This window comes from Canis aureus, chromosome 1 (genome assembly GCF_053574225.1).
Source record: "Canis aureus isolate CA01 chromosome 1, VMU_Caureus_v.1.0, whole genome shotgun sequence".
NCBI classification, from domain to species: domain Eukaryota; kingdom Metazoa; phylum Chordata; class Mammalia; order Carnivora; family Canidae; genus Canis; species Canis aureus.
This window is the reverse complement of record NC_135611.1, coordinates 98,560,050-98,576,999: the sequence shown is the minus strand read 5'-3', so window position 1 is coordinate 98,576,999 and position 16,950 is coordinate 98,560,050. Positions and strand designations below refer to the sequence as shown.

Sequence of the window (16,950 nt, the reverse complement as noted above, 5' to 3'; positions counted from 1 at the left end):
TTTAGTGTAAGCAGTTCCTCTTAGGGAGAGCTGGATAGCTGAGCATATCTGAGTAAGAGCTCTGTGTCAAGACTTTATTCTTCCTGGAAAAGAGACTATTGTTCTTTCTGTGGGTAGGTAAAGAGCTTATGATGTCCTGGTTATGGGTGGCTATTGCTGTCATTTTGTGAGGTCATTTGGGATGTCCTTGTTCATTTCTCCTTAGATGCTCTCTATCCCTCAAGAGTAATTGACAGATGTAAGTGTGTCTAAAGATCTGATCTGACCACTGAATGGATCTGGCAAAGACATTCTAACAAGTGAGAGGAAAGAGAGTCTGCTCCTGAGTTGGCTCATATGGGTGGATGGCAAGCAGGGACCTATGGACTCAGGTCTAGTGTGTCCACTTAAGCATCTTCAGACACCACATTTTAAGAGGGCAGTCCCTGGTAGTTCATCTCAGCAAGGGAGTGCCATGAAAGGTGGTGGGTAGATGTGTGTAATTACCTAGAGTAGTGTACTTGTTCTTTTTGGGTGGAATTTACTTAGAGAAAATACAAAGTCTTATGTTTGCTGGTGTATGAATCCAAATGATGTATACATCTCTAAAACCCAAACTCTATCAAAAACAGATCATTACCATCCCAGATAGCTCCCTTCTGACCCATTCCAGTAAACCCCCACCCTATTCCTCAGAGGTGCCACTGGTCTTGATTTTATTTCATGGTAGATTAACTTTTCCCACTCTAAAATTTTGTGTGAATATAATCATATGTACTCTTTTGTGTAGATTTCTTTTGTTCAGTACATAGTTTTTGAGCTTCAGCCATGTTGTTGCATCCATCAGTAGTCAGTTCCTTTTTAATGCTGAGTGGCATCCCATCATATAAATATACAACTATTTATCCTTTCTCCTCAGTAGACACCTTGATGGCTTTTAGTCCATAGTTATTGTGAAAAAGCTGTTATTAGTATTCTTATGCTATGTTTTTGTTTTGTTTTCATAAACCTATGTTTTCATTTCCTTTGGATAAATACCTAGAGTAAGTTTGGGTGTTTTAGTTTCTTAGCATTCCTATAACAAATTACCACAAACTGAGAGGCTTAAACAAAAGAAATCTATTCTCTCACAGTTCAGAAGCTGGAATTCCTTCTGGGTTGACCAGGGTTGGTTGGTAGGGTTGGTTCCTTCTGGACATTCTGGGGGAGATCTGTTCCTCACCTCTCTGCTGGCTTCTGGCGGTTGCTGGCAATCCTTAGCATTCCTTGGCTTGTTGCTGTGTCATTCCAATCCATGTCTTTGTGATCACATAGCCTTCTTCCTTCTATGTATCTCTGTATCCAAGTCTTTTTCTCCTTGTGAGGATGCCAGTTGTTGAATTAAGGCTCACCCTAGGGCAGCCCTGGTGGCGCAGCGGTTTGGCATCGCCTGCAGCCCAGGGTGTGATCCTGGGGACCTGGGATCGAGTCCCACGTCCGGCTCCCAGCATGGAGCCTGCTTCTCCCTCTGCCTCTCTCTCTGTGTGTCTCCATGAATAAGTAAATAAAATCTTAAAACAAAAAAAAATGGCTCACCCTAATTTAGTGTGACCTCTTCTTGTGTGACCTCTTCTTAACCTGATCACATCTGCAAAGACTTGATTTCAAATTAAGTCAACATTCACATGTTCTAGGTAGACATGAATTTTGGTGGATACCATTCAACCTAATACACTGGGTTCTAGGGTTACAATATATGCAGTTTTATGAGAAGTGACCATTGAGAGTTCCTTTGCCTCACATCCTGACAGTTTTCATCGTATCTGTAATGGGTATGTAGTGGTATCTTACAGGGGCTTTAATTTCCATTTCCTTGATGGGTCAGTGTTGAGCACTTTCTATGTATTTTTTAATCATTCATATGTATATATCATATACTTTGTGAAGTATACATTCAAATCTTTCTCCAGTTTCCAGTTTATTGCATATTTAAAATTGTTGAATTTTGGGAGTTCTTTATTAATTCTGGACAGTAGTTCTTGGGCATATGCACATTTTGCAAAAATTTTCTTAGTCTGAAGCTTTTCTGTTCATTTTTTTAACAGTTGCCTTTGATGAGCAGATGTTTAATTTTGATGAGGAAGTCTAATTTTTATTTAAAATTTATTGTCATGAAAATACATTTTCTAAATGCTGTAAAGTTTTAGCTTTTACATCTAAGTCTGTGACCCATCTTGAAGTAATTTTTTGTGTATGGTGTGAGGCAGGAATCAAGATTTTTCTCATGCATATGGATAGCCAGTGGCTCTAGCATTTTTTGTTGAAATGACCTGATTTCCCCTCCTTAAATTGCTTTGTTGAAAATCCAATGACTGGCTGGCTAAGTGTGGATCTGTTTTACATTTTCAGTTCTGTTTCTTTCATTAATAGGCCTGTCCTTAAACCACAGTCTATATTACTGTAGGACCATTGTCTTGAAGTCAGATAGTGTAAGTCTCTCCCTCTCTGTCAGGTTTTTGGTTTTGGTTTTTTTAAAGATTGCTTTGGGTAGTGTACATCCTTTGCACTTCCACTTATATTTTAGTGTCAGCTTCTCATTAAAAAAAAACAAAAAAACGAAAGCAAGGGGAAAGGAGGCAGGGAGGGAGGGATGGAGGAAAGACAAAGAAAACCTAGATAGTGTTTACTATTGATATTTTGGTGTATCTACAGATAACTCACCTTACCAATATCAAGTCTTATAACCCACTCTCTAGGTCTTTTAAAATTCTTTTCAGCAATGCCCCTGTGTGTTTACAGGGACATTGATAGCCTAAAGTGGTTATATTAGAAGAGAAGGAAGGTTTGTGATCAGTGATTTAAACTTTTTACCTTAAGAAGTCATGCTAAGCGAAATAAGAGACAGTTTTCATATGATGTCACTCATGTGGAATTTAAGAAACAAAACAGAGGATCATACAGGAAGACAGGAAAAATAAAACAAGACCAAATCAGAGAGACTCTTAACTCTAGGAAACAAACTGAGGGTCTCTGGAGGGGAAGGAGGTGGGGGATGGGGTAACTGGGTGATGGACATTAAGGAGGGCAGGTGATGTGATGAGCACTGGGTGTTTTATAAGGCTGATACATCATTGACCTCTACCTCTGAAACTAGTAATACATTACATGTTAATTAAATTTAAATAAAAAATAAAACCAAAATAATAAGTCATAGAGATGGTATGTTATGAAAGTTGTCTGATTTCCAGGGATTAATTCTGATTAATGTTGAAAACCTATCCCTTTTACCTGTGGACCAAGGCTCAGAATTCTGAAACTTGTTTAAAAGCAGTGAATGCATGGCATGCCTTCTCTCAGGGGCCAATGTCTAAGACCATTCACTTAACACACAACTACACTTTTCATTCCTCAAATGCAGCTGCAGAAGGAAAATTTTCTTTAAGGAACCATTAGGCATTGATCTTTTCTCTTTGCTTTGTAAAGTTTTGAGTTCATGTACAATTACTGAAGTATTTACTGGTCTAAAAAGTCAATTAGCACAAGAGCAGTTGGAGATTTTAACAGTTTATATGCTGCTTAATTTTCTTTTTCATCCTGAAAAATTTTATGATTAACTATATTTTGTTGGTTAAAATTGTTTTTATTTTTTAAAGAGGGAGGTTGGTGGGAAGAACAGAAGGAGAAGGAGAACCGTAAGCAGGCCAGCTATCATTTCCATAAAGGTGACACTTAACTATATTTAAATCAGCCACCATATGTAATTGGGAAGACACACAAAAGTGCTTCCTCCACTGGAAGGCTTTATGACCCAGTAGGGGTATAAGCAAGCCAAGGCAGACAGAACACTCTGGTTAGTTATTTGATCCCTTTCTTGTAGGAAAAAAAATCACTAAAGAAATTTGTAACAAGTCACAGTTACTTAAATTTTATTTAAATTCCATTTAGTTAATGTACAATATTATATGTATATATATATATTTTACAGTATTATATTAATTTCAGGCTTACAATGAAATGATTCAGCAATTCCATATGTTACCCTGTGCTCATTACAAGTGCACTCCTTAATCCCCATCACCCATTTAATGCCATTCCCCTACTCCCCTCCCTTCTGGTAACCATCAGTTCTCTATAGTTAAGAGTATGTTTCTTGGTTTGTCTTTTTTTTCCTTTGAGCATTTGTTAAATTCCACATAGGTGAAATCACATTAATATTTGTCTTTTTCTCACTGATTTATTTCACTTAGCATTATACCTAGCTCCATCCATGTCATTGCAAATGGCAAGTTTTAATTCTTTTTTTTGCTGAATAATATCCCAATTTTGTGTGTGTGTGTGTGTGTGAAAACACAACATCTTTATCCTTTTATTTGTCAATGAACAGGCTGTTTCCATAATTCTGCTGTTGTAAATAATGCTGCAATAAACATTGAGGCACATGTATCCCTTGAATCAGTATTTTTGTATTCTTTGGGTAAATACCTAGTGGTGCAGTTGCTGGATCAGATGGTAGTTCTAGTTTTCAATTTTGAGGAACCTCCATACTGTTTTCTACAGTGGCAGCACCAGTTTGCATTCCCATCAAACAGTGCAAGAGGGGTGGGTGGTTCCTTTTTCTGCACACCCTTGCCAACAGCTATTGTTTCTTGGGTTTTTGATTTTAGCCATTCTGACAGGTGTAAGGGGATATCTCATCATAGTTTTGATTTGCATTTCCCTGATGATTAATGATGTTGAGCATCTTTTCATCTGTCTTTAGGCCATCTTCTTTGGAGAAATGTCTGTTCATGTCTTCTGCCCATTTTTAATTGGATTATTCATTTTTTGGGTGCTGAATTTTAGAAGTTCTTTATATATTTTGGATTCTCTCCCTTTATTGCATAGGTCACTTGCCAATATATATCCCCATTCAGTAGACTGCCTTTTAGTTTGATTGTTTCTTTTACTCTGCAGAAGCTTTTTATTTTGATGTTGTCCTAATAGTTTATCGTTGCTTTTATTTTGCCTCAGGAAACATATCTATAAAAATGTTGCTTTGGCTGATGTCAGACATTACTGCCTATGCTGTCTTCTAGGATTTTTTATGGCTTCAGGTCTCACATTTTGGTCTTTAATCCATTTTATTTTTATATATGTTCTAAGAAAGTGGTCTAGTTTCATTCTTTTGCATATAGCTGATCAGTTTTCCCAACACCATTTGTTGAAGAGAACATCCCACTGGATATTCTTTAATCCTTTATCAAAGATTAACTGAGCATTTAATTGTGGGGTTATCTCTAGGTCCTGGATTCTTTTCTGTTGATCTATGTGTCTGTTTCTGTGCCAGTGCCATACTGTATTGATTACTACAACTTTTGTAACATAACTTGAAGTCTGGAATTATGATACCTCCAACTTTGCTTTTCTTTTTCTTTTTTTAAAGATTTATTTATTTATGATAGAGAGAGAGAGAGAGAGGCAGAGACACAGGAGGAGGGAGAAGCAGGCTCCATGCCGGGAGCCCAACACGGGACTCGATCCCAGGACTCCAGGATCACACCCTGGGCCAAAGGCAGGCACCAAACCGCTGAGCCACCTAGGGATCCCCTGCTTTTCTTTTTCAAAACTGCTTTGTCAGTTTAAAGTCTTCTGTGGTCCCATATAGATTTTAAGATTGTTTGCTCTAGTTCTGTGAAAAATGCTGTTGGTATTTGGTAGGGAGTGCATTAAATGTGTAGGTTGCTTTGGGTAAGTATTGGCATTTTAATATTTGTTCTTCCAATCTATAAGCATGCAGGTCTTTCATATGTCCTTATGTTGTCTTCAGTATCTTTCATTGGTGTTTTATAGTTTTCACACCACAAGTTTTTCACCTCTTTGATTAGGCTTATTCCTAGGTATCTTATTTGGGGGGCAGATGTAAATTGGATTTTCTTAATTTCTCTTGCTTTATTATCAGTGTATAGAAATACAAAAGATTTCTTCACATTGATATTGTATCCTACAACTTTACTGAATTTATCTATCAGTTGTTTTTTTTGTTTTTGTTTAATCAGTTCTTGTAGCTTTCCGGTAGAGTCCTTATGATTTTCTAAATATAGTCTCATGTCACCTGCAAATAGTGAAATTTTTACTTCCTCCTTACCAGTTTGGGTACCTTTTTTTTCTATATATTATCTAATTGTTGTGTCTAGTACATCCAGTATTATGGTGAATAAAAGTGAGAGTAGGGTGGGGGGTGCCTGGATGGTTCAGTCAGTGTCTGCCTTCAGTTCAGGTCATGATCCCAGGATCCTGGAATCAAACCCCATGTTGGGTTCCCTGCTCAGCAAGGAGTCTGCTTCTCCCTCTCCCTTTGCCCTTCCTCATGCTCTCTCTTGCCCTTGCTCTCTTCTTCTCAGATAAATAAATCTTAAAAAAAAAAAAAATGGTTAGAGCAGACAGACATCCTTGTTTTGTTCTTGACCTTAGGGGGGAAAGCAGTCAGGTTTCTCCCCATTGAGGATGAAGTTAGCTGTGGGTTTTTCATGTATGGCCTTTATTATGTTGAAGTATATTCTCTCTAAACCTACTTTGCTGAGGGTTTTTACTATGAATGGATGCTGTACAAATGCTTTTACTGAGTCTATGGAAATGATCATACAGTTTTTCTTTCTCTTATTGATGTGATGTTTCATGTTGATTTCCAATTATTGAATCACCTTTGCATCCCCAGAAATAAATCCCACTTGATCCTGGTGAATGATTTTTTTTTTAAATGTATTGTTGGAATCTCTTTGCTAGTATTTTGTGAAGGATTTTTGCATCTATGTTCATTAGAGATATCGACCTGTAGTTCTTTGTGGTGGTGTCTTTATCTGGTTTTGGTATCAGGATAATAGTGGTCTCATAGAAGGAATTTAAGAAGAATATTAACTACTCTTTAAATCTTTGGTAGAGGGATGCCTGGGTGGCTGAGCTGGTTAAGCATCTGCCTTCGTCTCAGGTCATGATCTCGGGGTCCTGGGATCAAGCCCTGTATCAGTGGAAGTCTGCTTTTCCCTCTATGTGCTCTCACGTACTCTCTAAAATAAATAAATAGTCTTAAAAAAAAAAATCTTTGGTAGAATTTGCCAGGGAAGCTGTCTGATCCTGGACTTTTGTTTGCTGGAAGTTTTTTTTTTTTTTTTTAAGATTTTATTTATTCATGAGACACAGATTAAGAGAGAGGGGCAGAGACATAGGCAGAGGGCGATGTGGGACTTGATCCCAGGACTCCAGGTTACGCCCTGAGCCCAAGGCAGACCCTCAACTGCTGAGCCACCTAGGCATCCCTGTTGGAAATTTTTTGATTGCTGATTCGATCTCCTTGCTGCTAATTGGTTTCTTCAAATTTTATATTTCTTCTTGCTTCAGTTTTGGTAGGTTATATGTTCCTAGGAATTTATCCATTTCTTCTAGATTGTATAACTGGTTAGTATATAGTTTTTTGTAATTTCTTAACTGTATTTCTGTGATGTTGGTTGTTATTTCTCTTTCATTTCTGAGTTGGTTTATTTGAACCTGAATAAGGGTTTGTCAATTTTATGTTTTCAAAGAACCAGATCCTGGTTTCATTGTTTTATTGTTTTGGGGATTTGGGAGTTTTTAGGGGGGAGGGGTCTCTATATCATTTATTTCTGCTGTAAGCTTTATTATTTCTTTCCCTCTGCTGGTTTTGGGTGTCCTTTTTTTTTTTTTTTTTTTTTTTTTTTTTTTTTTTTAGCTCCTTTAAGTATATAGGTTAGGTATAAGGTTTAAGGTATAAGGTTAGGTTGTTTGAGAGTTTTCCTGCTTCTTGAGATAGGCCTGTATTGTATATACTTCTCTCTTAAAACGGCTTTTGCTGCATTCCCAAAGGTTTTGGACCATTGTTTTCACTTGTTTCCATGTACTTTTAAATGTATTCTTTGGTTTCTCAGCTGACCAACTCCTTGTTTAGTGGCATGTTATTTAACCTCATATATCTGTAGTCTTTCCAGATTTTTTTCTTGTGGTTGATTTCTAGTTTCAAGGTGTTTTGGTCTGAGATGCACAGTATGACTTCAGTCTTTAATTTGTTGAGGCTTGTTTTGTGGCCTAATATGTGATCTGTTCTGGAGAATGTTTCCTGAGCCCTTAAAAAGAATGTGTGTATTGTGCTGTTTTAGGATGGAATGTTCTGACTATATCTGTTCCCCGTGCCATTCAAAGCCATTGGTTTCCTTGTTTTTGTTTGATCTATCCATTAATGTGTTAAAGCCCTCTATTATTTTTTTATTTCTACCAAATAGTTCCTTCGTGTTTGTTCTTAACTGTTTTAAATATTTGGGTGCTGCCATGTTGGGTACACAACTATTTACAATTGTTATATCTTCTCGATTCTATAGTATCCTTCTTTGACTCTTTTTACAGACTTTTATAGTCTGCTTTGTCTGATAGAAGTACTGCTACTCCAGCTTCTTTTGACGTCTATTTGTACGATGTTCTCCATCCCCTCACTTTCAATCTTCATGTGTCTTTAGGTCTGAGAGGAGTCTCTGCAAGGCAGCATATAAATGGGTCTTGGTTTATTTACTGTGTCATGCTATGTCTTGTGAGTGGAGCATGTAGTCCATTTTACATTGAAAGTAATTACTGGGGATCCCTGGGTGGCGCAGCGGTTTAGCGCCTGCCTTTGGCCCAGGGCGCGATCCTGGAGATCCGGGATCGAATCCCACGTCGGGCTCCCGGTGCATGGAGCCTGCTTCTTCCTCTGCCTGTGTCTCTGCCTCTCTCCCTCTCTCTCTGTGACTATCATAAATAAAAATTAAAAAAAAAAGGAAAGAGAGTAATTACTGATACATACGTATTGCCATTTTGTTACTTGTTTTGTGGTTGTATTTATGGCTTTTTTTCTGATTCTTCTCTTTCACAGCTTGTTGGTTTTCTTTAGTGATATACCTGGGTTCTTTACTCTTTATGTATTGCTTATCTGTTTCTTGATTTGTGGTTACCACTTGATTATATAGAACATCTTCTGCATATGGCAGTCTGTTTTAAGCTAATGGTCACTCAGTGTTGAACTCATTCCTTACTCCTCCCCTCCCTTCCATGTTTTAGGTGTATGGTATCTTAATTTACATCCATTATTTTTTTTGTACTTTTTCATACTCTCCCTTATCTTTCCATTGAAAAGTGTTCCCTTTCATCTTTCTTCTACAGTTAGTTTGGTGGTCACAGACTCCTGTAGATTTGATCTGGGAAACTCTTTCTTTCTCCTATCCTGAATGATGGTTTTGCTGGATATAAAGTATTCTTGGCTGCAGAGGTTTCCCTTTCAGCACTTTGAATATATATGATGCCACTCCCATCTGGCTTACAAAATCTAATAGCCTTAATGGGGTTTCTCTGTGTGTGCACATTTTCTTGCACCCTTTAAATTGTCAGTTTGATTCCTATGTGTCTTGGAGTTAATCTCCGTGGGTTGATCTTGTTGGGGGTTCTCTGTGCCTCCTGAATCTGAATGTTTCCCTTCCTAGATTTGGGAAACTTGGAGCTGTTATTTCTTCAAATACATTTTCTTCCCTGCCTCTTCTGAGATCCCTATGTAGATGCAAATAGTTACTATGTTTGAGGGAGTCATGGAGGTCCCTAAGTCTGTTCTCTTATGTAGTGTTTTTCTCTCATCTGCTCAGCTTGACTGCTTTATATTCCTCTATCTTCCAGATCACTAATACATTCCTCTCTGTCCTGTAGCCTATTTATTCCATCCATTGTATTCTTAGTTTCATTTGAGTTCTCATCTCTGATATGTCATCTCTGTGTTAAGGGTCTCACTAATAACCAGTTTTTTTTCCATCCAGTAGTGTCCTTATGGTCATTACTTTAAATTCTCTATCAGGCTACTCTCCTGCTGTGGTTTTATTATGGTCTTTCACTTGGGACATACTCCTTGGTCTCCTCATTTTGTTTCTGTTTCTACGTGTTAGGAAACTCAGCTGCATCTCCTCTTGAAAGTAGTGCTTCTATGAAGAAAAGGTCCTGCAGTGTTCCCTGTTCACCAGGACCTGGCGCTTCAGAGGTGTCTGTGTGTGTTACCTGCACCCTGCTATTAGCGTCTGAATAGCTTTTCCTTTCAGTCCAGACTTCTGCACTGACTCTGCCTGCTGTAGGATCTGCTTGCTATCTGTGGTGTTAGGGAGACCCAGGCAGGCTGGCTTTGAAAGGGAATGACCATAGGAGGGCTCAGGGGTGGGATGGTGGCAACCTAATTTGCATGGAGTCACTAGTCCTAGGGCAGATTTCCCCACAGTGTGGTAGTGGCCAGGGGTGTGGCGTACATTAGCGGCAGTGGCCTGGGGGAAGCTCAAGCAGCTGAGGTACCAACAGAGGGCACCTGGGGAACCTGTGGTGGCTGGACATGGGATGCACAAGGTCAGCACAACTTGCACTGGGCCACTAGTTGTAGGTTGATTCCCCCAAAGCAAGGCGACAGCCAGGGGTCCAGTGCCTGGGGTGTGCAGCAACTGGGCAAGGCCTATGCAGGAGCTGCCAGTACAAAACCAGACCCCCTGAAGAAGCGCAGTGGCCACAGAAGTTCTGCTCAGCCCAGGCCTGGGGCTAGTGAACTTGGTGTGGCAGGAAAAGCAGCAAATGTCTGTGCTCCCATTCCCAAAAGGTGGCTGTGTTTCTGCCACGGGGGCCGGAGCAGGAGCAGCGCACCTGCCCACTCCCTTGTTCCCAGAGTCCCCCAACATGCTCCAGGATCAGTAGAAGCCGATCTCCCTCCCCTCGTGCAGGCTGTCGCTTCTATGCTGCTTCTCAGGCTGCTGTCATATTAGGGCAGGCCCTGGCTTACTCACCACCCAGCGCTGAGTGGCTGACATTTAGAGCTCTAAATCCCACTGGTTACACAAACTCATGGAACTCAGCCCCTCTGGTTTTCAAGGCCCAACATGCTGGGGATTTGTTTGCTCTGTGTGGGCTCCATGGTGCTTTCTCCTCTGTGACCACAGCTCCCCGCTTCGAGCACCTTCCAACTGTGGTTTCCACTTTCCATAACCTCTCTGATGCAGCTTCTCTGCATTCAGTGCTGGAGTCTGTTCTGCCAGTCTTTAGCTCACTCCCTGGGTTACAGACTAAGTAAGACGTGAGTGGTACCTAGTTGTAAACCTAGGCCTGGGTGTGATTCAGGTCCTCTTACTCCACTGTCTTGCTCTGCCTCCCCCATGAGTCATGTAGTTTTTCAGCGGAAGCACCTAGCTGTGGAGAACACTTGCATCACTTTGCTGACTCTGGCTTGCACAGCTGTACTAGGGGACGTGTGTAACCAACAGCAGTGATTCATAGGGCCAGGCTGCTCTTGATGCTTTCTTGCTGGGCTGGTGTTTGTTTGGAACTGGCTCATCACATGTGTCTTCTGTGCTAAGATATGCATGAGTGTCAGCGAGGGAGGAAAGGTGGGACTGTAAAGGAAGTCTGGGTTGCGGGAACAGCTAAGGAATGACCACTGGGCAGGTGGAACCAACCATTCTGACCAACATCTTCTTTCTAGCAGAACCAGGGCCAGAATTCCAGCCACGTGGCCACTCATGCCCAGTGACCTTTCCTGGTCCACGGTTCCTCCAACAGTATGTGCTGTGTGGTCACCTTCCTCGGATCTTCCCAAGCTCCTACACAGAAAGCCCCATCCCAAGCTGCTCAAGTGAACAAGCAGATGATGGAGAGAGGGAAGGGAGACTCCAGCTGAGTGGGGTTTCCAGGGTGCTCTTCAGACCTGCTCAGGGTCAGCCAGTAGACTGGGTGGAAATTGAGAGAGTTAGGTGTCCTGAGGAGGCATCTGAAGCAGCCATGTGTGGAAAATACCGACTGGCACTTGGTCCCAAATCTAGCCTCTTGAACCTCCAGAAGCATCACGTGTGCCCTGAGTGTGGCAAAGGCTTCTGTCAGAAGTCAGACCTCACCAAGCACCAAAGGACACACTCAGGGGAGAAACCTTACAGCTGTAGGGAATGTGGGCGAGGCTTTGGCCGAAAGTCCTCCCTCGCCATCCACCAGAGGAAACACTCAGGGGAGAAGCCTTACATGTGCGGGGAGTGTGGGCGCCACTTCAGGTACACGTCCTCACTCACCAACCACAAGAGGATACATTCCGGGGAGAGGCCCTTTGAATGTCAGGAATGTGGGCGAGGCTTTCGCCAAAAGATCGCCCTCATCCTGCACCAGAGGACACACTTGCAGGAGAAGCCCTTTGTGTGTCCTGAGTGCGGGAGAGGCTTTTGCCAGAAGGCATCACTCCTTCAACACCGCAGCTCACATTCGGGGGAAAAGCCCTTTTTGTGCCTTGAGTGTGGACGTGGCTTCAGGCAGCAGGCGCTGCTCCTCAGTCATCAAGTCACACACTCCGGGGAGAAGCCTTACGTCTGTGCTGAGTGTGGGCACAGCTTTCGCCAGAAGGTCACCCTCGTCAGACACCAGAGGACACACACGGGGGAGAAGCCTTACCTCTGTCCAGAGTGTGGGCGTGGCTTTAGCCAGAAGGTCTCCCTCATGGGACACCAGAGAACACACACAGGGGAGAGGCCTTACCTGTGCCCGGAGTGTGGGCGTGGCTTTGGTCAGAAGGTTACCCTCATCAGACACCAAAGGACGCACACAGGGGAGAGGCCTTACCTGTGTCCAGAGTGTGGGCGCACCTTTGGCTTCAAGTCCCTCCTCACCAGACACCAGAGGACACACTTAGAGGAAGGGGCTGATGTGTACGGAGTGTGTGAGCAAGGACTCAGCCAGAAGTCTCACATCACCTCTGACCAGAGATCACACTCAGGGGGCAAGCCATGTGTATGCGGTGAGTGCGGGCGAGGCTTCGGCTTCAGGTCGGCCCTTATCAGACACCAGCGCACCCACTCAGGAGAGAAGCCGTATGTGTGCAGGGAGTGCGGCCGGGGCTTTAGCCAGAAGTCTCACCTTCACAGACACAGGAGGACCAAGTCCAGCCATCGCTTCCCACCTCAAAGCTGTTCTCCTAATCTTTCCTTTCCTCATGAGTGTGAAGGTGGCAGGAAGCACTAGGAAATGTTTCACTTCCCTCAAATGCAGTAGAGGGAAAAAATGTATTCTTTCAGTGCTTGAAAGACAGTCGATTTATGGTTTATGTTCTGTGCTAGCAATGTGTCTTAATTTGCCAGGGCTGCCATAATGAAACACCACAAATTTGATGGCTGAAGAACAATTTCTCACAGTTCTTGGGACTAGAAGTCCAAGTCAATGTATGCATGTTGGTTTCTACTGAAGCCTCTGTCCTCGGCTGGCAGATGCCTGCACCCATACTGTGTCCTCACATGGCCTTCGTATATGCACTTTCCTGGTGTTTCCCCCTCCTCCTCCAAGGACACCAGCCTTACTGGATTAGGACCCCACTCTGTCACCAAATGAGGTCATATGTGGGTTGACTTCAACATATGAATTTGGAAAACTCAACCCCTGGGGCCCCAAATTCATTCTTCTTCAGGGTATGTTCTTAACAGCTCCCAAAGTGTTGACCTATCCCAGCACTGACTCTGTCCAAAATGTTATGTAAATCAAGTGTGGGTGAGGCTAGGAATAGGTTTCATCCTGAGACAGAGTTCTCTCTAGCTGTGAACTAGACAAGTTACCACAGATGTAGAATTTGCATTCCCTTTCCACAAGGGGGAAGAAGAAAAGATGGGTCCCCTGAACATGTCTATGGCCTAGGAGGCAAATTCTATTAGATTTTAAGGCTTGATAATAATGTCTCGTTGGATGCTTTGCCCTGTGGTCCTGCTGGGCAGCAGCAGTGTACAGCCCCCTGAGACCATGGACGCATTCACCCCCCGGGCCCACCATGGGAATGGCAGACCTACTGCACTATTTCCTGTTGGACTCACAACTCTTCTGTGGTGCTACTCACTAAGAGGTCTTACAGCCAGCCTATGCTGTGTCCTATCTGTACCATCCTTAGTTCAGGCTTGTAGTTTCCACTGAGCATTAACTGGTTCCAAACTAATCTATCAAACGAGTGTCCAGCAACACCACTGGTGTTCTCTCCAGAACATACCTTCTCATTGTCGCAATAGGAATGAGCTAAGAATTCCCCAAATCTTCAAGCTCTGGCTCCTTTTTGCTCAACAGTTCCTTCGATTTACCTCCCTCCTCACATATTTCTATGAGAAGCAATAAGACACAGGTATACCTTTCAACCCCTTGCTTAGACATCTCAGCTAAGAAGTGGTCACTTGTCACCTCAGACTTCTACCCTCTACTAAACAATGGAGCACAACCCGGCCACGTTTTCACTGCCTCATAATCAGGACAGCCTTTCCTTCAGTTTCCAGTAACCTTCCACATTTCTGTCTGAGGTCACAGCAGAATTTCTAATCTTCCTGTTCCTACCATGGCCTCTTTGAGGCAACCTTGGCTTTCTCCAGCAAGTACCTCAAGACTCTTCCCACCCTCTACCCATCACCCAGGTCTAAAACCATCTCCACAGTTTGTCATACTTAGTATGTGTTCTTTTGCCAGGGCTGCCATAACAAAACCTGGGACTGCAAGCCCACGATCACCCTGATCTACTGACCCCTGCCTGGCAGGTGGCACATTCTCCTTGCGTAGCTGTTCCCTTGCATGTGTGCTAGAGAGCAAGTGAACTCTGGTGTCCTTATTCTTGTAAGATCAGGGCTCCACTTTTCCAACATCCTTTATCTTTCAGTACTTCCTTAGGTCCTGTACCCAAATACTGTAACATCAGGAAAGGGCTTCATTATCAACTTTTGTTAGAAAATTTAGTTCATAACACTCGGCCCTATGGACCAGCCCCTCCCCCCCCAAATTCCTACTTGCCCTGAACCCCCCCATAAAAGGTCATGACCTTTATGTGAAGCCAGCAGGAAGCACTGGGCAGTGCTATGCTTTCCTGAAGCAGAAAGCAGGAAGAACACTGTTCCTCTTGGCGGCCTGGCGGGGGGGGGGGGGGGGGGGGGGGGGGGGGGGGTTGTCAGGGAGTGAGTTGGACACACCTGATTTCCAAGCCTTCCTCCACACCCAGGTCTGTTTAATAAACTGCTCCTTTATAAAGATGAACACCAACCATACACCCTCATTTATTCAGCTGTCAAGAATCCTGTGGTCCTAACCCTCAGGATACACAGAGGGTCATGGTCTATTTGTTCTGGACTCTGGCCCTGTGTGGGGGGAGGGCCTTCATCATCACCCTTTCTTAGGTCCTCCAGTAATGCTAGTGAGGGCATCTTTCTGAACCACCAACCCTGCATCCTATTAGCCACACACCAGTGATTCCACCTGAGGACTCCGGGCCTTTCTTCCACAACCCTCCCTAGTCCACCAGACAGGGGCTAAGGAGCTAGAGCACCTGTCTTTCCACCCAGCCCAAGGTACTGTCCCTTTAGCTTGCTTTGTGCCCAGCCCAGGGCTGGCCTTATCCCTTTGCCTGGGGCACAGAATGGTCCCCACAGTCATTTTCCCCGGGCCCTGAGGCAATAAAAAATACCCCCCCAAATAAAATAACCAAAATTTTACATGGCAAAAAAAATATATATCAAAAAACAAATGTCAACGTATTTCACAAATAAAAGGTCATTTAACAGACTTTCAAAAAATCAAAAGACCAGAAATGCCAAAGAAAGTGGACAAAAGACCTGATCAGTTTACCAAAAGAGGTATATTGAAAAGCTGCTGAGCTTCACTCATGATAAGATAAATGCAAACTACAACTACACTCAAATTATTTCACTCAGCTTGATGAAAACTCAAAAGCTGGACAGTACTCTGCCTGGTAGGGCTGCAGGAAAATGCATTTTCATACACTGTTGGCAGGAATGCAAAATGGCATAAGCCTTATATAGGTGAACCTGGCAATATTTAGGGTAACAAGACTATATGTACACCTGCCCATTGCCACAACAAGCACATTTCTGAAAATGTGTCCTGGAGAGTCACTGACAAGTGTATGAATGAATACACACATGCATAGTTATTTTTATAGCATGCTTTCTAGTTCCAAATTCTGAAAACTGCTTGACTAAGCACAGGAAATTGAATAAACAGGTACATACGATGGAGTAAAATGCGAGAAAAAAAAATGAAGATACCAACGAAATGTCATGGAATGATTTTTAAGAAATGTTTTAAGTAAAAAGAGCAAAGTGCCAAACCATATATAGTTTGTTGCCTTTCGTGTAAGAAGGGGAATAATGCACAGAGGATTTGGGCAGGGTTTACTATCCTAGTTTTCTTAGGATGACAAAAAACAAACATCCCTCACCCTTCAGTGTATTTTCTGTAGCATGATGGTGAAGCAGTTCTGGAGCAATCTCCTGCATCAGAGGAATGAGCACAGGCATACATGGGGCTATGCTGTAGTGAGACAGGGTTCTCACCAAGGAAGCAAAGTCATACAAATATACATTGGGGCAAAGCAAGAAAATAATCCTGTGAGCCATTGTGATGAAGTATATATGTGAACATGAGATTCCTAAGTGCATATGTGCTCACATGTGTGTGCGTGGACCTGTATGGGCAGATGTATCTGTGTGTATTTTCTAACCTCTGCTACAAGACCAAGAAGCAAGGGCGGCCCCATGGGCATCCACACATCCAGTGTGCAGATCTGAGTCTAGCACTGTTTTCTTTTGTGGAAATCCTGGCTTCCTGGGTTAATGGCAGCTTCAAGGTTAAGGCAGGGTAGGTATGAGGGGATCCTGAATGTCTGGTAATACCAGAAAGTGAGGAAGTGTTGAGAAACATGATGGAACATGACACTGGGGCCACAGGAGCCGGTCTGAAGGGTTTCCTACCCACTGTCCAAGTCTGGGGCAGTTTGAGCACCAAACTAATTCCATACACTCATGACTTAGAAACTGGGGGAAAATACCATGTCCAGGACAGTAGTAAGTATACAGGTTAGTAGTCTGCTGCTTACGGGAGAATGTCAAGGGCCGACTGGGAACTACATTTTTTCTCCTAATATTAATATCTTATCATAGTGTTATCAGAGCT

General features: G+C 42.7%; 1 protein-coding gene across 8 annotated transcripts in view; it reads left to right on the top strand.

Moving 5' to 3' along the window:
• The window catches only part of ZNF169 (zinc finger protein 169), a 45,666-nt gene extending 29,556 nt beyond the window's left edge, over window positions 1-16,110 (top strand). For 6 of the 8 annotated variants that reach the window (XM_077910886.1, XM_077910898.1, XM_077910885.1 and 3 more), the window contains one exon: window positions 11,471-16,110. In XM_077910886.1, coding sequence (XP_077767012.1) covers window positions 11,471-12,987 — 1,517 coding nt within the window. In that variant the 3' untranslated portion in view covers window positions 12,988-16,110. The remainder of the gene's footprint in view (window positions 1-11,470) is intronic. The other 2 variants (XM_077910904.1, XM_077910892.1) reach the window with 1 other exon arrangement.
• Window positions 16,111-16,950: the final 840 nt, after the last annotated feature.